Source organism: Ascidia mentula, chromosome 6, assembly GCF_947561715.1.
Source record: "Ascidia mentula chromosome 6, kaAscMent1.1, whole genome shotgun sequence".
NCBI classification, from domain to species: domain Eukaryota; kingdom Metazoa; phylum Chordata; class Ascidiacea; order Phlebobranchia; family Ascidiidae; genus Ascidia; species Ascidia mentula.
In genome coordinates, this window is record NC_138571.1 from 4,261,359 (window position 1) to 4,281,985 (window position 20,627).

Below are 20,627 nucleotides of genomic sequence, written 5' to 3' on the forward strand. Positions count from 1 at the left end.
ACTAAATTATTGACACAATAACATATGACAATAACTGTTGCAAAAACCAAAACATCTTAGTGTTTTTTAAAAAACACTTTTGCAAATAATGGCAAATTTAAAATGCAGATCACAAACGTCGTGGGTCAATGACCTACATTGCAGAGTCTCCATTATCAGACCACTGCACAAGGAAGCCGTCTATCACTTAAAGCTTCTGCTGAGTTGCTTCTGCGGACTTTCCGCTTCACTGCACATTGAAGCCCTTGAAAAGTTAACCCGTTTTACATACCTTGTTCGGTGTTGTTAACAGGACATGGAAAAAGTGTTTGTAATGTTACGGAAAACAATTTTCCCTTAAGATAATGACGTTATCCATTTTACAGCCTTTCAAATTGTTAGTATTGCAAAATTGCATGCAATGTATGAAAGAACTATGTACATTTAACGCATATCGTATCGCTGTAAGAGTTTGGGTTATGATCATGCAAACATCGGCAGTTCTGCACGGTTAACTTAACGCGATCTAACGTTCGCCTTAAGTTTACACAAATTATCATCTGTGGTTGATCAAAGGAAAAGCCGATGCCTTGTGTTGAAACTTTTTCAGAAAGCATTCCACCTGTTGTCTTGCCCCAAGCGAATACTGAAAATTAAAGATGTCTGTAGTTTTCCAACCGTGGATGCAAATGTCGACAACATATGAATTTTTTGATCACACAAATGTTGCAACCCAATATTCCTGGATTTTGATGTTTATTGCTAATAATTTACATAATTGGTTGAAATTTTGTATCATCAAAAAAGCTTAATAACCAAATTTAAATTACTCCATTGAAATGTACAGAATTTTCGTTTCCTAATAATATGTGAAAGCACAGAAGCAGCTCACAAGTAGAGGCATGTAAGGCGTGTACGGATTAGCATTTGACGTTTCACCCACTTTGCTTGAAGAGGTTTACGCCGCGTTTCACCTCTGTGCAGACCCCGGAACCAAGCCGTCAACAACAGGGCGTTCAACTGCCGGCACAGACATTTACCACCGGGAGAAAAACAAAGTTGTGTTTTGAGTAAAGTGATTCATCGAACCCTAAAACTGTTTTGAAGAGTTTCAACAACTTTGCAAATTTCTTACAGGGTTAAGAGAAAATCACAGCATCGATTGTGAGCAAACAAGACAGTTTGTTTTGTCATGAAGCACAACCGCAAATGTAAATATTACCGAGCGTGTCGTTTCAGTAGTGACGTTATATGTTTTGCTGTGTGAAATTTGATGAATCGCGATTTATCAAATTTACTCGGTTACTGAAGACAACTTTGATTTGCTGACAACCACAAATATCTCCTTTAAACCACAATTTACCCAACCAGCTAAAAAGCATAATTGGAAAAAGTGTTTTTAAACAGTTTACATTCAGCCTAATGAAATTGTGGACCATGTTCAGAATGGTTTAACTGGAAGTTGTCCAGCAACAAGAAATATTATATTCCAATTGCATTTCAGCAATTAGTATTTTTTTGTTTCAGAAAGTAATTTCCATGCAATATTCCCACAGTAATCCGGTGCGTGTGTGCCTGGAACAGTCACGTGATTACCCACACCCTTCACTCGCAAACACCAACATCCAGTTAATAAACTTAACAACTTCCTAAATCACTTTAATATTGCGAAAATCCAACGACTTCTTTCGAACTTTGCCCTTGAAAATCACGGGACACTCAAAACACGTGTTCTTGCTTTTATTTTATTGCATCACAAAGCAGCTTCCGCCGACCAATGGGGTTACAGATGCACGATATGACGTCATAAAAGGAACATGCGAGAACAGGGGACGCGCACCTTTATGGCGTCACGAAGAACCAAAGAGTGGTTATCGTAAAACATACACATGAAGGCTTACTACGCAAAAACAGCTATGACTACGTAACAGTATGGATGGCGCCGTGTTTTCAACCAACACATAAAAGAATGAAATAAATAGGTGGAAAGGATTTATGTTGAAACGGCCACTTTAACACCGACAACGACATGATGTTGATTTTCTTCACATAAATATTGCAAAAAACACACAATCAGCAAAACGTTTTTGCAATGATTCTGGTCAATTTGGAGCAAAAAAGCTGATCAGTCAAGGACAACACAAATCATACTTTGAACACCTTTGCAAAAAAACCGTGCGCTTTCTACACAATGGCCTTAATTTCATCGTTGTATTTATCGGTTGGGATTCGCATCAACAACTTTCCGCGTTGTCAATAACGACAAACGCCAGCCAATCAGTACCGTCCATCATGCTAAGCCATTGCACGTGACGAGTCGTGATTGGTTTACGCGCTCAAGTCTTGTACCGTGGGCTTCGTGTAATTATGGCAAAACAATAAAAAAGCGCTTCGCGGAAAGAAGTAGACTTTGTGTGCAATATTTGGTCAAGGTTCACAAATTGTTGTTTATGTGGAAATAGATGTTATATTCCGCTTTGCCGTCAACACAAGCTCAATTTATCATCACGAAATAAACCAGGGAGTTGTTGTAAATATTGATAACACGCAGGTCGGTAGAAATTAAACGGATTCAAAGTCAAAATATTTAATTGTATAAAACAACATAATTACAACAGACCCGACAATCACCTTTTACTTGCTTACTTATATTAATAGATTATGGGAGGAAGCCACGATAGTGCAACGCGTGAATCAATTCCTTGCGAGGTGAAAGCCGAATGAATGAGGCCGCAAAATTTTATCAGGCAATGCGCAACCACGCCGTCTAGCGGCGATAACCAAAATGGGAAAAGAGAATGATTAACAATATTGAATATAGCACTAATCAAGTGGGAACCATAGGAAATAAATTGCGTACGCCACCCAGTGACAATAGTGCGCCATCCAGCGGTAAGTAAGTAGTGAAGAAGCGCTACACAGTAACAAGCGGAGGACAGTGGGTAAAGCGACTGCTGCAAAGATGAACGCGAGGTTTGGGAAACGAAAGGTCGCGGGTTCAAATCTCACACCGGAAATGTGATTTGAGCAAATAAAGTGATTTCCTTTATCTGCATAAATTAACGATCATTTTTTGAGCTGAAGTCTGGATTTTTCTTTTACAAAATAAACGCAAACTATCGGCGTGAAATAATGAAAGAAACTTTGTGAATCAAAAATATCAACACACAGCTGGGATGAAAGAAAGCGAATCACAAATCAATGCATATCCATGGAAACAACATCGGACCTCAGCACAACGCAATATCTACCTAACAAACTACCTGATAACTTTGCAGTACCAATAAGTTGATTACAATTTTGGAAACTACTTACATGACAGTGGCGGGGATTCACCCCTTCTATTATTAGAGGAACAACCGTTTCATGCTGTAAAGATTTGTAGAATTCCTAAATTTTGGCGGTTACGTTACAATTCAAGCTACTCTGTTGAACAACCGGGGCCACAATTCGTAAACGCGAGAGGAAACGGAAACCGAAACAACACAACGTCAACTGACGATCTGGAACCACAGATCGATCACCACACGCGCAACTACAAAACAAACTAGACGTAACCGTGCGATCATCACGTGATATAAGTTCTAGAGTAAATCGGCGACAATTAGAAATCAAGTAAGTGCGAGGGGAATCCCCGGAGGTTAAATACGTCGGAAGGTACCGCGCGACAGCTCCAGGGAGACAATCGATTGGAATCCGATCAGGTTCTACACTTCACAGGGACAAATGGTAAAAAGTGTTCGGATTAGCTACTATGACGTCACAGAGAAGTTCTCCAAGTGTTATGCGGAGTAGGGCTGGTACAAAAATTACCTAAAGGGGGGTCATTTGATCGCTGTTGTCAGAATCATCGAACGCTGTGTTGGTATGTGCGTACTGAAGTTCGGACGTCAATGGACCCCCAAGGGTTGCGTCGAATTCTTCTGGTAATGGCGGAGGGGGCAAATCGGGCATAGGCAGCCCCCCGTCACCCCCTGGACCTTCGATCAATAACTCTTCAGGGGGTTCGGGCATTCCCCCATCTGTGGTGGGTCCCGACTGGCGTTTTCTTACAGGTGGCTTCGGTTTGGCGCGGGGGGCTGGGGTTACTTCGGCCGGTGATTCCTCCTCTATTTCTTCCTCTTTCGGGGGCATTGGGGGTGGGGCCTGGGGTCGACGCATAGACACGCGCTTTGCTGCCACTGGCGGTTTGCTAGACGCTCCCAACACACTGCTAGATGGCATCAGAGAGGCTGTTTGGTTTTGTTGGAAGGTTGGTGAGACCCGTTTGCCACTTCCACGATCGTTCGTTCTGTGGAATTCAGGATAAATAAGCGATTTAAAACGTTTCAAAAAAATATTTGAGGCAAGTAAATTTATTTTCGAATCCCCACATTAACGTTTATTGACCAACAAAAAAACATTTACAAATTCTTTATACCGCATTCTATGTAGACTGTGGTCCATTGTTAAAGCTAAATCGCTGTTCGCGACTCTAGACGCAAAACGAACAATTGTAAGAAGTAAACAAACAACATCAACTAACTCTAAAGTTCGTCCGGCATAAAACATCATTTAAGTTGGACGAAATCCACCGCGCCCTTTGGCAGAAAATCTTTTTCAGGGTAAAGTAAAATTATGCCTGGCAGCGACAGTAACCAACCTAACTAACCACATTGGTAACACTTAGGCAAGGCAAAAAAAATCTTACTTGGTTGCGTCTCCACCACCAGGTGGCGGTGGTGCTTTACTCTTGTACTTTCGAGGTTTGGCGCCACCTGCCGGCGTCTGACCCGGAACTGGAACAAATCTAAAACAAAACATGGATAAGTGGGAGTTTGCAACAGTGCCACACACTGCTTGCTGATATGCCATCCCACACACTAATTACAAGAGTTACATCCTACACAACACTGTTTAACATATTCAGGGCTGCCATTGATATTAAACCGAAAAACAGGACGAATGAAAATGAAAGCGGTAATTACCCCAAATGGTTCCACGTTTTACAGATATTTCAACATGAAAAAAAATATTTTGTGACGTGAGAATGGAAAAGAAAATTTAGTTGGCAAGAAACGGAACAAAGAGAACGCGCTTAACGTTATTTAACTAAAAACAAGACGATTCTGGCGAAAACAGCTCAAAAAATGCTTAAATCGAAGGACGTCCAGCACAAATAAGGACGAATCCTAGAAACAACAGTTGGAAATAGTTTCAGATCAAACTTCTCACCCAGCTTCTTGCGCCAACGTAAGATCAGTGGAGGAACTTCTGGAATGTGAAGGTGACCTTGTGGTGGGTGAAGCGGGGGTCGGGGGGTGATGGTGGTTCACCTGCAAGTTTCCGTTTCCACTTTCACTACGTGTTAGATGGTATGACGTAGCGTTCGGCGTCACCGCAAAATCGATGTCTACGATAAAATGAAAATGAAGATTAATGGACACGATGGAGTCGGCGCATGGTAGAAACGGTCAATCGATCGCCCTTCAACGCTTTGCTTTCCTTTAAAAATTCACTATATTAGAGTAACCAGCACTTGGTACACCAACTTATTTTAGTCATCACATAATATTTTTGTCACACAATTACGTCACAAGATCACCAAAAATGCGATTAGGTCAATAATCGACCGAGATTACAAAAACTCACAATACTGGCAACATAATAAAAGCATCTTGTTGAACTGGTGTTTATTGTGTTGCAATCTTGGAAATTTTCAATTCCGACGCATTTACTTAACGTCACCGCATAGCAAAACGCCCTTTCAAGATTGCTTTGAAGATTAACATTTCAACTTTACCACATACTTCATCACCTCTACTTTTTTCGTACGAGGACAAAGATTTGATTCGATTGAAAAACGTGTGTTCTAGTTCAAGAAAATCAGTGCAACAGCCACAGGGCAATTGTGGCGAAAGTCAACTGGTCACATTCAAACTAAAACCAATCTCATGTGTTTTGGGCATTACGAACACACGACCTGTCAAACTTTGCACGTTAGGCATAAAGACTTGCGGTAAACACTGGGCGAATAAATTATGTATGAAAGTCTTCCTCAAAAGAGATAATGTATGCAGCCAACCATCAAACGGGGAATCCCCTCATTAGCAACAGATTTTAGCAGTAGTTCACCCCATTTTGTTGTTGGTTTGTAAACACAATTTTACTCAAAACAAGCTTAAAAAATGCTGTGTTGGCTAAAAACATATTCTGTCGCTATGCAAGAAACAGTTCAACATCATAGTCAACTTTTGAATATTTTAATCTTACCTCCAGGAAAGAACCAGTCACTGTATGTAATGACAGACTCAATAACTCCGGCCAATAAGTTGGACTCCATCATCCGTTTGCTGTTAAATAAAAAAAAAACATTACCTAAAGTTCACAAGTCAATTTCATACATGAGATGTTTGTACCTGTTAATTGTGTTTACATTGACACAATTTACAAACTTATATTACGTAAAACATAAATGAATTCATTTGCTACCTTATGAAACCAGAAGCATTATTTTTGAAAACAGTGCAAATACATGTGCTGACATACATTGAGGTACACCTACCTTTTTGCTACAATAGAATTTTACAGGGATTGTGGTTTTTTTAACAAAATATCAGGATTGAATCGGCTTGGTAACAAAATAAAACAGACAGAAATTACTTTCAGATTGTCCAGGCCATAAACTTTATGGAGGGCAATTTCTTTAATGAACACATAACATTCCATTGTGTTATGGGTTATATAAAGTGTGGGCACAGAATTGAGTGGGTTTGGTTCGAGTGAAAATATTGGGAGACACAAATGTGTTTGAAGTTTTTGCAAAACTTGGTACTTCACAAAACTGCATCATACTAATGAAATGCTTTTCACACAAACCCAAAAGAAACAACAAGAAAATTAGCAATATACTGCTTGATTATCACTAATATATACAAGAATTATTTAAATTTTGGGTGATTTCGTGTACAACATTAAATCTTTTTACCTAAACTCAGTAAACACATCAATTGAAGGTACCTGATATCATCAATATGAGACCACAGGAGATTCGGTGCCAACACAAGTGAGATATTCGAGGGCCCCATCTTGTTGACATCCTGGTGTTCAGCTATCACCGCGCAAAACTTTATTAAATATCTAAAAACAAAAAAAAATAATGTCAGGTTTCAGAAAAATGTGACCACCTACAAATGAACAAAGATACAAGAGGTTTAATGTGTTGATGAAAGGAAGTTATATTGTTTTACACTTAAATTTTTCTAACAAACAATTACTTTGCATCAATATTATGTTTAAAAGTTTGATATCTTTGATAACAATATCCTTTCTAATGATAACAGTGACGAAGTCTTGCTGTATGACAAAACGTTGGTTCAATAAACACAATGTAAATTTTGCCAGAAATTCATCTTATACAAGTATTGTCCTTCCTGGTTTGCAAATGGTTATAACACCAATAGTTTGTCATTTTCTGTTGATTTTAAGTGCTTATACCAGAAAGTAGTATTAAATAAACAACAATCAATTGACCACGTTAGCACCAGCTGTGAACGTTACCTGAAGTTAGCTTTATTTTCTTGTGGCAGTTTGTCAATGATTGTCCAAATTTCCTGCAATTTCTGATCGTTGTCTGGTATTCTGAAAAACACAGATACAATTTAAATTTACCTTTAAAAAAGTTTACATAGTCAACATACAACATGTACAATATTAAGGATTACAGGTGGCCTCTTGTTCTTCATCATGTTTCCCTAAACTTAAATTTATGGCTTTGCTAAAATCTATGGCTTTGGAAAATTTAAAAATACATTTGTTTGTAAGAGAATTTGCACCGACTTTATTTGTATGTAGATTAAGTTGTACATTCCACCAAAGGCCATTTCACATAAAGTTGTTAATATTCTATTTACAAGTTCAGTAAACAAACCCTGCCGCTTTCAACCATTCGTCATGAAGTCTATGTGTGAGTAACGGTTCAGGGAGTTCCCGCAGGTATTGTTTAAGGGCCCCCGCAACAGCATGAATATCATCGGTTGCCTCATAATCAGCCAAGTCCAGGACACCTCCATCAACAAGTGCTCGGAACTTTTTAAGTTTCCCGGCACCTCCACCGATTCGAAATATTCCCTGGAATTGAAAGTAGATTAGAGTGTATGCTGCACTGAATAAACACCAAAATACTCATGTTATTTCTATTCGAAAACCTTTTAAATTTTTGCAAGACAAAATTATAACAAACATATATTTTGCAATTGTTTGAAAGTTTACTTTGTAAACCAATTTTTGTCAAGATGAAACTAATCTGTAGAGCACTTGGCACCATGTATACATGACATCCTGCGATAGTCAACAAAGTGCATCTTGTGTAAGATAGGTTTCACTTCCTGGTTTAAACACAATAGCCTATGTACCTCTTCTTTTGCCCCAAGAGCAAGGATGCACATGACACAAGCTTCCAGCGGCAAGGCAATTTCACGCTTTGATGTTTCCAAGTGTTCTCGTAGCGATCTTCCATAGCAAGACTTCACTACAGAATGTTCTGGACAAAACACAAAAGATTATTACTACATATGTCTAACTAAACATTACACAACTGTTGAACAAGATACTAACATAACATTTTATATTAAGGTATAAACCAACTTTACCTACATACTGTTACCATATATACTTTTTACATTGGGACAAATGGTAAAAATAACAAATAAAAGGTATATACCTTGAACACTTTTTAAAGCTGACTCATTTTTCTCCAAAATAGCAACACACTTTCTGTGGTATTCAAGTTTTTTGGCATAGTACTGCCACAACAAATATAATTGGTTAATTAGTGTTAGTTAGTTTTGTTAGCAAGTAAAGAATTGCACAGCTTTTTAATTGTACATAGTAAGTATAACAGAGTATACTCACATCTGAAATTCTCTCGCCGTGTTCTGCTTCTTTTGCAACAAATTCAAACATTTCGGCAATGAGCTGATCCTATAGACAATCAAGAAAGTACATGAAAGGTTATGAGAAGTCAAAATTCTCGTGAGAAAACTTTATGAAAGCTGATGATAAAGTTTATCATGTCACTTATTACAGTTTTAATACTGACTAATTTTAAATACAACATTGTGTTAAGTGTGCATAAAAATTAACACTTATCTTAACAAATAATAAGTTAACAGAAAACAGTACGTAGAACCTTGCGTACTGTATTAGTTTTAATAAAAACGTTAACAGTGACCACCCCCACACTGTATTCATAGCTTTGTACAGTGTTGTTTACAGTTTCTGTATCCTGGCATGACACTCACACAGACCATATTAAAATACCAATCTACAAAGAGACATGTTTTTATGTTGCAAAAGTTGAACGCTAAATAAAACATTAAACAATATTTTGGGGATACACTTAAACATCAATTTTAATACATTTAACTGCAATAAAAAATATGAATTGCAACATAATGCCAGTTTTTAAATTACAGTAATGTGTCTTTGAGGAGTTGGCAGAATAAAGTGCCATTGATTGTTTTTTTCATAATCTGTACAAGTGCAAAACATAAATACCTTGCACTGTTCCATTCTCTGCGTAGCTTGATCTAATTCATCTTTCATGGCATCTGCTTTTGCTGTTGCTTGTTGGAGATTTACCCCTGGGTTAAACAGAACTCTGTGTGCTTTCTGGGAGTTTTGATAAGCTCCATCCCGATCCAACACCAACTTTTTCAGTCTCTCTCGTTGTTTGAACAAGTTGGGAATCTCCGTCTGATTGGACAATATTCAAAACATTATAAAGAAAACAATATAAGCCCAAGTGGCATGCAAAAATGTAGTTATTTTCACAAACAATAAAATATAAAAAGTAAAAGCAAAACAGCATCTGCCTGGAGCAAAAAATAGTTGATTGGCGCTCCAAATCGTCAATGTTACATCTGCATTGTAAAATTTTATGTAATGCTTCTAGAATAGCCATGGACAAATGCACCCCTAGGCCAAGTCTAGTCCGAGTGTTGGTCTTTCCATCTGGCCCATTTTCAGCCAAAAGCTATTACCTCCACAAGGTTTTGCAGAGGGGAAATCACATGCTCATCCACAAACATCTCGCAAATCGCTGTTTCTTTTGCAACTTCTGATTGTGAATCAGAGCAGATTCTGAAACTCTCCCTAAACATGTGGTATTAAATAGTTTTAATAGTTTCATGTTGTTATTTGTATTATTATTAAAACAAGATTTAACATATAAATTTTGAACGTCACATATTAACCACAGAGCTTTTGTGACAATTAGACACAGTTTTGGTTGAAAAAAATAAAATCATTTTTAGCCAACATGTATGTGTAAATGAAGGCAGACAGCACAATAAACCTTACCCAAGCATGCTACTGGAATCTGCATCCTGGGCAAGATGTTTGCTCGCTTCCAACAAAGCAGTTGCCAAGCTTGATTCATGCAACCTTTTCTGTTAATCAAATTGGTATATATAAACATAAAGTCATTAGGGAACTGTGGCAACACAGCCACAAGCTGAAGATTTGCCACCTTGTTCTGGCAAGACTTAACAGTAATTAGGCCTTGGTATATATATGTGAAAGTATGCATTATTCTACATACATTTTTGGTATATTTCCAAACAACAAATATACGTAAATTCTTACCAATCTTCTCTCAAAATCCCCAAGGTTGTGGGTCTGTACACACTGCGATAACTTTTTATAGAGGATTTGACATGTCACCCTAACATGTTCCATGTGCCGCTCAATCTAGAAAACAATTCATAATTTTTATACAGCAACCTCTTTAAAAATGAAATAAATGTGTTACAGGTTAGCCATCATGCTGGTTTGTTACAGTAAAAGGTTTAAGGCGGTGGAAAAAATAATGCTAAGTTGGAATATCAAAGAATCTATTTCGATAACAATGCTTCTCAGATGTAGTTCCATACAAGTATTATAACTAGTTTAAATAACTACAAGACTTACCTGAAGCAAATCATCACTTAATACTTCACTCTTATTAGCCCTGAAACAGAAAAGGAAAATATTTAACTCCCAGTAATATCAAAAACAAAAATAATTAAGTGACAGAAATATTATTTAATGGCAGCAATCCAATTAAATAAAATACACATTCATGGAAAATTCCTGATTTCACTAATTGTTAAGTGAAGAAGAAACATCACATCACCTTCCAACTTTCTGATCAGCTATCAACTTATACCGCATAAACTGTTTCTTCATGGCGATGCTTCTTTAGTTTGCCTGAATATGTTCAAATTTCCATCCCAAAGCATTCACAAGCAACAAATTTTGTTAAATTAACTAAGCAAATGCAACACCAACAGCATTTCCTAATGGTTTTGTAAAACAACCTACACCAAAAAAAGAGAAAATGACCTTTTTCTTGCAGTAAACTAAAAAAGGGGCAGTTACAATCACACGGCAGATGCATGGAACAAAACAGTGAGTCCACTAATCAATGCAGATTAAGAACTTTAAAAGATTGGTCTAATGGCACTTGGGAAACTGTTGTAAGGATAATAGCCTGGATCACCACAGATTAAAGAGTATTATTGGTAATAAATATCCCAACAACTTGAACTCTGCTTTAATCCACAGTTTTTAAAACACTTTAACAGAATCATAATTAAAAAAAGTGTTCATGTTGCTACTTAATTTTCATGACTCACACAAAAACACAACAAAAATGAAGACTTGTTGATCGCTGTAGCACCGGGAGGACTATTTACAATCCGTCAAGTGTTTTTGATGATGACACCATCTAAAATCCACTTCATTCCTCAGTTTTTTGTTGCTTTACTTTAGGCTCCCCATTATCTCCAGTGAATTTAAGATGCTGGCGTTGGTTTCCCCGGCGCTTCTTGCCCCCTCCAAACTTTTTGTGCTTCTTATCTCTATTGTTCTTGTTGCGGAACTCACTGTAACATTCAAGGGCTTTTGCTTTGTCCTCATCTGAGATTGCTGAAAAAGTTACTTCCTCCGATGATTTAATTGGAATCACGCAGCCATTTTTATGCTTAGTCAGAAGTTTTAAAGTTTCTTCAGCTGCACTTTCGTCGCTGAACAAAGCGTAACCTGACGGGCCATTTTTTTCATAACGACTAAAGAATTTTGCCAGGGGTGCTTCAACTTCTTGGAACAGTTCCTTTATGTCAATATGATTAATTGTGTCATCAGTGAGATTTGTCACATGAATAAAACTGTAAACTTCTTCTTCTTCCTTTGTTTCAGTTTCTTTATCATCTTCTCTTGTTGTTTTTCTTCTACGTGGTCGACTTTCAGCGGTTTCCTCCTCTTTCTCTTTCAAAAATTCAGCCTTGGTCTTTTTTTCAAGCTCTTTCTCTTTGTAATAAACCATCGGTGCCTGAAGAAACTTTTCTGCATCCTCCAATTTATTGTAAGTCGCGTAAAGGGAGCCTTTAAACACAGACCCCATGTGCTTATTATTAAATCGGCGCAATTGGACCCCGCCAATTTCACCATAGTCTTCCAAAAACTCTGTTATTTCTTCAATAGTGTCAGTCTGTGGAAATCCTTTGACATAAACTGTTCTTTGGTCCAATAAGCGACGATAAGCTGCATTATTTTCCGGAACCTCTATGTTTGGTTTTCTGCGAATTTTCTGGCCTTCCAAATCAATCTCCATTAGATCCCTCTTGGACTTTTTGAGAGCCGCCAAAATTGTCCCCGGCTCCGAACATAGTGTAGCGAGCCTCTGAAACTTTAACATTGTGTCCATCGTGAACCAACCGTCGTTGTTCTTCATTTCACTTTGCATAAATTTATCTCTGTGCAAGTTAAAGTCGCCGAAATAAAATTCGACTTGGCGAATAAGTTTTTTCTCCAAATTACTGATCTCTGCTTCAGACGACACCATGTTGATTTCCAATTAGTCACTAAATTAACACTAACTGAGTTATTTCTTTGTTGGTAACGGTAACACCTTCACAGCCAATATGCGAAACTGCAAATAAAACTTAACAGGAAACAAATCGTAAAACACGATGTGACGCTATATCCCATCACTGGTAGGTCAACACTAGTCCGAGTATTTATTGTAAAGCAAATAGACCGTGGCCCTGGGCCGCCCTGCGACATACCATAGTTCAATTACAGTAAAGCAAAACAGTGATGCTTAAACAAAATTAATGATTGGAGAAAACAAAAGTAGTGTTCATATTTGGTGCAGATCGGTCGCGTCCTGAAGGTTTCTCAGTAATAAGTTGCACAGCCTTTTACCAAGATCACACTACTTATCAGAGGTGTTCAAGTTACTGCCCACGGACCACAAATAAACCGCGGCCACATTTCGCGCAACAAAGTATGGATTAAGCATTTGGATTAATTTTGCAGCCAAAAACTTCAGAAAGAAATGGTGGATGGGCCGAAAAAATTATCAGAATCAAACAAAAATTCGTAGCCTAAACTCTTTGTTTACAGCGATTTACAGATTATCCCATAAATGTTCCAAACTGTCTGATCCGTGTAGAGAATCAAGGTGAAGGTCAAAACTTTATACTGCTGTTTTTGTTGCCAGGCATACTAGCAATTCCGATTAGTCAAAACTTTAGTTTCACCCTGGGTCGGCGTATCGCAGGCGAGCGAGACAGCAGCGCCCTATATGCCATGGCCTTCAGGGAAGCTCCGAACTTGCTTTTTTATTTTTCATAATATTATTATAAGTGATGTGTGATCTATTCGTTCTTCCGTATGTTTTTTGTTTTTCTCTGATAGAACGAAAGTGAGGTATTCATGGTGCAAAACGATATCTGCAAATCCGGAGCACGAAAGGATACTAGGACAAGAGCAATATTTCCTATGTGAAAGATCAAACTTTCGTATTTTTTTTTTATCAAAGTATACATTAATCAAGCATTACTTCCTATTTAAATAAAAACAAAATCGCCGCTTGTAGGTCAAATCCACGGTTTTGTCGTTGAGGATAAAACCGGTTACGTCATCAAATCGAGCGTGGAAAATGTGTGTGTTTAATCTTTAATGAATCTTTGGAGTTTTGCGCGAAGTTGCGTCAGTTTTTGGAAATTTTGCAAGTAAATATGTCACTGGTGCACTTTTCTATATAATTTGTGATTCAGATATGAGGTGTGGTGCTAAACGTACACCAGACTCCTAGACCCAAACTTTTCGGTAGTTAGATCAAATAAATTCATTTTCAAATTGTTGTGATATGTGGCAATGTTAAAAAGTTTCTCTGTCCTATTTCAAGTAACCAGAAAGTTGGGTGGCAAGGTTCCAAAGAAAAAACTGTTTGAAGCTGAAAAATTGCTGCGACATAAAGATAAACTTAAACTAGAGTCTTTTAAATTTGGAAGATACAGTGCAATTATGTCACAAGCTGAAGCAGAAAAACTACTGACTCCATTGCGTTTGTTGGTAAAAGAACAAGGTGATGTGGTGAGAAAAATGAAAGAAGAGGGTCTCCCTGCCATTGACATTCAACAAGCTGTTGCAGAATTGAAAATAAGGAAAAAGAAGCTTAAAGACAAAGAAGATGAACTGGCAGGTAAAGAAGATTTCCCGAGGCAAAAGTTAGACAAAACAATCAAGCAAAGATTTCTGTATGGGCAAGCATTTGAAGTATATGGAGGTGTTAGTGGCTTGTACGACTTTGGTCCTGTTGGGTGTATGCTAAAAAATAACATGATAGCTGAATGGCGACAACACTTTATTCTTCATGACCAAATGCTAGAAGTCGATTGCACTATGTTGACTCCAGAACAGGTCCTAAAGACATCTGGGCATGTAGAAAGATTTGCTGATTTAATGGTTAAAGACCTGAAAACAGGGGCTTGCTTTCGTGCTGACCATTTATTGGAAGCTCATCTAGAGAAGCTCCTGCAAGAAAAAGGAACAACAGATGAAGTTAAAGCAAGGTGCAGAGAAATTCTGCCCCAACTTGACAATTTTGGCAAAGTGGAGTTGGCCAAACTAATGACAGAGTTTAACGTGAAGTCTCCATTGACAGGAAATGACATATCTGAACCTGTTGACTTTAACCTCATGTTTCAGACTTCTATTGGTCCCGGAGGAGCTATTCCCAGCTATTTAAGACCAGAAACTGCCCAAGGTATCTTTCTCAACTTCAAAAGGCTGCTAGAATTCAATCAAGGCAAACTTCCATTTGCTGCTGTACAAATTGGCACTTCATTTAGAAATGAAATTTCACCAAGATCTGGTTTGGTCAGAGTGAGAGAATTCCAAATGGGTGAAATTGAGCATTTTGTTGACCCTCAAGACAAAACTCATCCCAAGTTTGGGTTGGTTGCTGATCTCAGAGTGCCACTATATTCAGGTAAAGCTCAAACATCTGGTGAGCCACCAAGTCTTATGTCAATTGGAGATGCTTTAAATGAAGGAATTATTAACAACGAAACTCTTGGCTATTTCATGGGACGCATTTTTCAATTTTGCATTAAGATAGGAATCAATATGACCAGGTTCAGGTTTCGGCAGCACATGGACAACGAAATGGCTCATTATGCACGAGACTGCTGGGACGCAGAATGCAAAACATCTTTTGGGTGGGTTGAGTGTGTTGGTTGTGCTGATCGTTCCTGCTATGATTTAACTTGCCACTCAAAGGCTACAAAAGTCAGTATGGTAGCTGAACGATCCCTCCCAGCTCCAAAAGAAATTGAGGTAGTCAAAGTAATTTGCAATAAACAGGCAATTGGAAAGTCTTTTAAAAGGGATGCTAAACGTGTACAAGAGTACTTTGAAGGTTTAACACAAGATGAAATTAGCAACTTTGAACAGGCAATGAAAAATGATAAAGCTGTCACTATAACACTGGGAGATAATACTTTCTCCATTCAAGAAAATATGGTATCAGTGAAGAGGAACAAGAAATGTGTCCAAGTGGAAGAATTTGTACCCTCTGTTATCGAACCTTCATTTGGGTTCGGTCGACTCTTGTATTCCACCCTTGAACATAATTTCCGTATCCGTGCAGCTGATGAACAAAGATGTTTTTTCTCACTTCCTCCGGCAATTGCACCATACAAATGCTCCCTGCTACCCCTCAGCAATAAAGAAGAGTTCAAGCCGTTTATCAACAAACTTTCCCAAGCTCTGACACAACTGGGTGTTTCTCATAAAGTCGACAACACGTCAGGATCCATTGGCAAGCGTTATGCCAGAACTGACGAGATAGCGATTCCCTTTGGCATCACAGTGGATTTTGACACTGTCAAGATTGAACCCCATACTGCCACCTTGCGTGAGCGCGATACTCTTGTTCAGATTCGAGCGGAAGTTGACGAATTACCACATATTGTTGCAAGTCTCATCAATGGTCAAACTACGTGGGATGACGTCATGAAAAAGTTCCCCGTTTTCGAGGAGCAAATAAACAAATAAGTTAATATTGTCTACAGTTTCAATCAACGTCAATGTAGCATTAATGTTAAAAGGTTGTGGTACATATGTATTTGGTGAAGTATATATTAGTCGAATTGTTTATTTTAACGTTGTTGCGCGTTTCGTGTAAGACTTATTTAATATTTCCGGTTTCAAAACATTTGAAGCGTGAATTTTCTACAAAATACTTGAGCTAATAAAAATGTTCCATCACAAAACTATGTGTTTAAACAAAAGTATTGTTGTGCTGAAAACTAGAAATAGTGAAAATGGTTTTTATTGGTTTGGGGCTATTCCATACAGCAACAGTGGTCTAAATTTGTTCGTCAAGATGGTGGAAACTACGTATGTTTTGGCAACAATAAAGTTGTTCCATTGTTAATTAAAAGAAATATTTTGCGCACTTTTTCCCCCTTCGACGTGCAGTTCATTGCACTGGTGTTGTCTGAGATAAAATTTGAGATATTGCCTACCAATATGTCCACCGATAATATCCTAATTGTTTTCATATTAACAATTTTGTGCAACCATTTATTGGTTGCGTCTGCGACTGGTGAACCAACACATTTGCTTATTCCTATTTTACTTTAAAGAAAACTCCACAACATTTATTTCGTGTATGGCACATTTTATTTCATTCGAAGTGTTGTTCATTTGATCCAATCTCTGAAAAAAATGGTTTATTCGTCTTTGCAAGAACAGTAGAATATTAACTGGCAGTCAACTACATTTTAACAAACACAACAAAAATCACAAAAGCATTCATCCAGTTCTTGGCTACCTGCAAGATGATTAACGAATCATTGGTTCATAAATTCTTCCATCATTTCCTTCATAATGAATTCTTGTTCGATGGCTGGAAAAAAATCATCAATTAAAAAATGTGGTGGCAGAGATTGAAGCGCACTTTACTACATAAGCATGTCCCCCAATAGAAGATTTGTTGCTACTTTACGATACGTTAAATAAAATGTTTATAGGACTACAGTTTGTACGGTCCAGACAATTAAAATTATTCCACCAACCTTGACTAGCTTTCTTCTTGGATGAAGGAGTAGATTTGGATGTGTACCATGGGCCTCCCCAGCCGTGAACCACCTCCCACCAGTACCCCCAACAAAACCTGCCTCCCCATTTGCACGCCACTCGCGCTGAAGCGGAATCCGACGAAAGAAGGACAAGACCGATGAGAAGCGCGTTCAATGCAAACTTGTTCATCTCTGTGAAAAGGGTTAATACACGCATGGTAAAAAGTTTTGTGAGGCCCACTGCAGAAATTCGCTAACTAAGTTTACTTCATACAGAATGATTATGACAAACCATCCGCTCAATGCACGTCAATTTAAAACCACAGACTCTTTACACGACACACACACTTATACCTGTTGCACGCCAATTCTTTCCCAGCAAGAACTAATGAATTTTAAGCGGAGGTCGCCTGCGTAATTAGGAAAGGCAAGCATCTGGTTTGGAAGATCGTGCATCGTTTCACATCCCAGCATAAACCCATACTCCCCTCGTCATATTACACAACATGTCAACCAGTTCCCATAGCAGCGTTACCAAAAACAATTTTAAACTACACGTTGCGTTCCACGTGGCTTCAATGGTGGCCCAAGGTGACAATAAACTGGGGACAACTCGAGAGCAGACAAAAATCATTTAATTTCTGAATTTAGCTCATGTGATTTGCAGAGTTTCACATTTAATCACGTGACATAAATTTTTTTTTTTTTTTCAAAATGACGTAATTATTATACGCAAATTTTCGCCGTGCAGGAATCAACCAAACAATGCACAATATATTTTTCTGCACATCAAGACTCGTGTTGCAGCAAAACGCATTTCATTCGACCTGAATTGAACTGCAAAGATTTGATTGTGAATTATATAATGACGCCTACAGAAAACTATTGAAAATAATCAACTTGTATCACAATGGGTACGTCACCAACAGCAGTTTAGGGTTTAATTGCACTAAATCCCTTTAATATTTTCTTGAATATTATTGTCGCCAAATTTGTTTCAACCAATCCACAACAACAAACACACAAGCTGCTTTACATTGAAATTTTATTTTTGATTCAGGGCGTCGCAATATTTTCTTTTGCTGTGGTCGCAATCTAAACAGAAAAAATACAGTTACGTGAAAAATAATAAAAATATGTAGTTTAACCAAATTATTTATTTATGTTTTGTTACGTAACAGAGGCATGATCTATAGATAACAAAAAAGCATTTTGGATCACCATGGCCAATGCACAGTTGCACTTATTCACAAAATATTTTGCACAATTAAGGATAGAATACCTGTTTATTGATCCATGAATTCATCCATCATATCTCGCATGATCAACTCTTGATCGATGGCTGCATTAAAAATTTACATATTAGTTCCAAGAAATACAATGTGGTTAGCGTGGGCTTGCAGGTAATCTAGACAGGGCAGGTTCCGAGCACATTTGACTGATTTTGCCAAATCGGGCCCAGTCACGGAAAGAAGCCTCGCAATTTTTCGTGCAGACTAAAAAAGGTGGAATCAAATGGTGATTTTTTTAGGTGACCTATAACAGCTGTCCCTTAATTTCTTGGGACCAGTCCTGGGTTTGGGGGCACTTGGCCGATGGTCAGTAAAACGTCTCTTAAAACTTTTTGTGTTACATTTATATCGCGCCAATTTAAATCACAAGTGCGCCAGTTTTGAGTCTTGTGAACGTAGACCTGAGAGGTGCACAGTTGCTTTATTTTCACTCAATGTCACTCGAGGAAAAGGCCAGGAAAGACTAATTCACCTTCATCTCCTCGTGCTGCAACTTTCTTGAGTACACCTTTTTGGACATTCCAAAAATTAGTAACTTCCCCAGTATCTTCCCCAACATGCACTGGTTGAACAAAAGGCTCTCGCCGAGGTTTGTTCTGGCGTGAGCAGAAGAACCCCGAGAAGAAGAATCAATATGCAGTATTTGTTCATCCTGAAAACATTTTTCGGTTGTTAATTTGCAAGACTGCAAATAGTTTCTTTCACATTTTTGCTCAATTTATTGCGAATTGAAGTAAACATAAGTTATAACTTCGCAACGAAACAGGAAAAACTCCACAGCTTACCTTTATCTTCAGCGTTGCGTAGAGCCCAGTGAAGAATGAGTCGCCTGCGTCTTCGATCACGGACATATATTCGAAAGTGACGCAATCTGGAAGCAATGATCGTGTTCCACTTCATATCCGAATCCAAGAAACTTCCATCCTTTTGTCTATGATAGAAAGCAAGTTGTTTGTCACGTAGCTGCAGTAAACCTTTAGATGTTTCATTGGTAAAAGACTGGAATCCTATACTTTCAATTTGCCCTGGCGACGACAGCATTTTATCATATTGACTGATGAAACGTAAGAATATTGTGGAATAAATTGATGGCCAAAACCAACTCATAATAATTTAAATCTAATTTTCAGTGAAGAGAAAGAAGTTTCGGTTTTGTTTTCAAATGTATACATTCGGGTAGAAGGAAGAAAAACCATCACAGAATCCAAAGAATGACTTCAGGAATTTTGTCCAAACCTGAAAAGTTGCGGGGCGACCGAGTTCAACAGAAGATTGTGAGGCGATGAGGTACAAAAAACACAGGAAAATAATAGGCTGGAAAGTCTGTGACTCACGGTGATGAACATCTGCTACTTTAAAGCCTAGCAAAACGCTAGGAAGAAGCAGGAAGTATTTGATCACGTCGACAGGCCTTTTTAATTTTTTCATTTACACCCGAAAACAAGTACATCGTGATGAACGTTTACACAAGAGCAACAACCGGATCTGTGTCGTGTCTATATGGATGTGTTAGAGGCGCGGTTATTCAAGAATTTGTCATGCTATGCCAAATCTGTCCACTGAGCAAACAAATAAATTAGATCAACGTCAGTGTAGCATTATTGTAAAAAGGTTGTGGTACATATGAATTTGGTGGAGTATATATTAGTCGAATTGTTTATTTTAACGTTGTTGCGCGTTTCGTGTAAGACTTTAATTGTAACGCACGTTAGATGCTCCCCGGTTCGTGGAGCGGAACGTCACACGAGCAAAAGGTTTAAACGCGCCTCCTGAACTTCCTCGAAAATATTCGCAGATTTTTATTCGGACAAAGAAGACGGTTTCTATACAAAATGCATCACATCAACAAATGCACTTCAAAATGTACACATGCAATATAGGCTCACCAACTGTTTTCGGAACCGGCATGTAAACGAATAAATTGCTGGTTCAGTGTCACGCCTAAACAAAGAAGCAATAT

The 20,627-nt window shown here is 38.1% G+C and overlaps 3 protein-coding genes across 3 annotated transcripts; 1 reads left to right on the forward strand and 2 right to left on the reverse strand.

Annotated features, from left to right (window-relative positions):
* Positions 1 to 1,715: 1,715 nt before the first annotated feature.
* LOC145905746 (rho GTPase-activating protein 17-like) lies at positions 1,716 to 11,328 on the reverse strand. The gene is made up of 16 exons (XM_082993028.1): positions 11,135 to 11,328; positions 10,930 to 10,969; positions 10,606 to 10,710; positions 10,321 to 10,409; positions 10,002 to 10,113; positions 9,517 to 9,714; positions 8,872 to 8,940; positions 8,681 to 8,762; positions 8,373 to 8,500; positions 7,889 to 8,088; positions 7,519 to 7,599; positions 6,979 to 7,098; positions 6,232 to 6,311; positions 5,194 to 5,371; positions 4,670 to 4,768; positions 1,716 to 4,270 (listed from the first exon to the last, which is right to left on the reverse strand). Exons 1-16 carry the CDS (start codon positions 11,185 to 11,187, stop codon positions 3,793 to 3,795), a joined length of 2,112 nt encoding a protein of 703 aa, XP_082849154.1. The 5' UTR covers positions 11,188 to 11,328; the 3' UTR covers positions 1,716 to 3,792.
* LOC145905754 (la protein homolog) lies at positions 11,319 to 12,956 on the reverse strand. Its single transcript, XM_082993035.1, has one exon. It carries the CDS (start codon positions 12,842 to 12,844, stop codon positions 11,741 to 11,743), a length of 1,104 nt encoding a protein of 367 aa, XP_082849161.1. The 5' UTR covers positions 12,845 to 12,956; the 3' UTR covers positions 11,319 to 11,740.
* Positions 12,957 to 13,989: 1,033 nt separating this feature from the next.
* LOC145905741 (glycine--tRNA ligase-like) lies at positions 13,990 to 16,565 on the forward strand. Its single transcript, XM_082993021.1, has one exon. It carries the CDS (start codon positions 14,164 to 14,166, stop codon positions 16,345 to 16,347), a length of 2,184 nt encoding a protein of 727 aa, XP_082849147.1. The 5' UTR covers positions 13,990 to 14,163; the 3' UTR covers positions 16,348 to 16,565.
* The last annotated feature ends 4,062 nt before the right edge of the window (positions 16,566 to 20,627 follow it).

Bases quoted from the DNA above. Each gene is read 5' to 3' on its own strand.
- LOC145905746 (XM_082993028.1), bottom strand. From the start codon at position 11,187: ATGAAGAAACAGTTTATGCGGTATAAGTTGATAGCTGATCAGAAAGTT. The intron at 8,089-8,372 runs GTACATAGGCTA...TTTCAATTCCAG, and splicing joins CTCTTGGGGCAAAAGAAGAG to GGAATATTTCGAATCGGTGG. The intron at 4,769-5,193 runs GTGAGAAGTTTG...GTTTTGTTTTAG, and splicing joins ACGTTGGCGCAAGAAGCTGG to ATTTGTTCCAGTTCCGGGTC.
- LOC145905754 (XM_082993035.1), bottom strand. From the start codon at position 12,844: ATGGTGTCGTCTGAAGCAGAGATCAGTAATTTGGAGAAAAAACTTATT.
- LOC145905741 (XM_082993021.1), top strand. From the start codon at position 14,164: ATGTTAAAAAGTTTCTCTGTCCTATTTCAAGTAACCAGAAAGTTGGGT.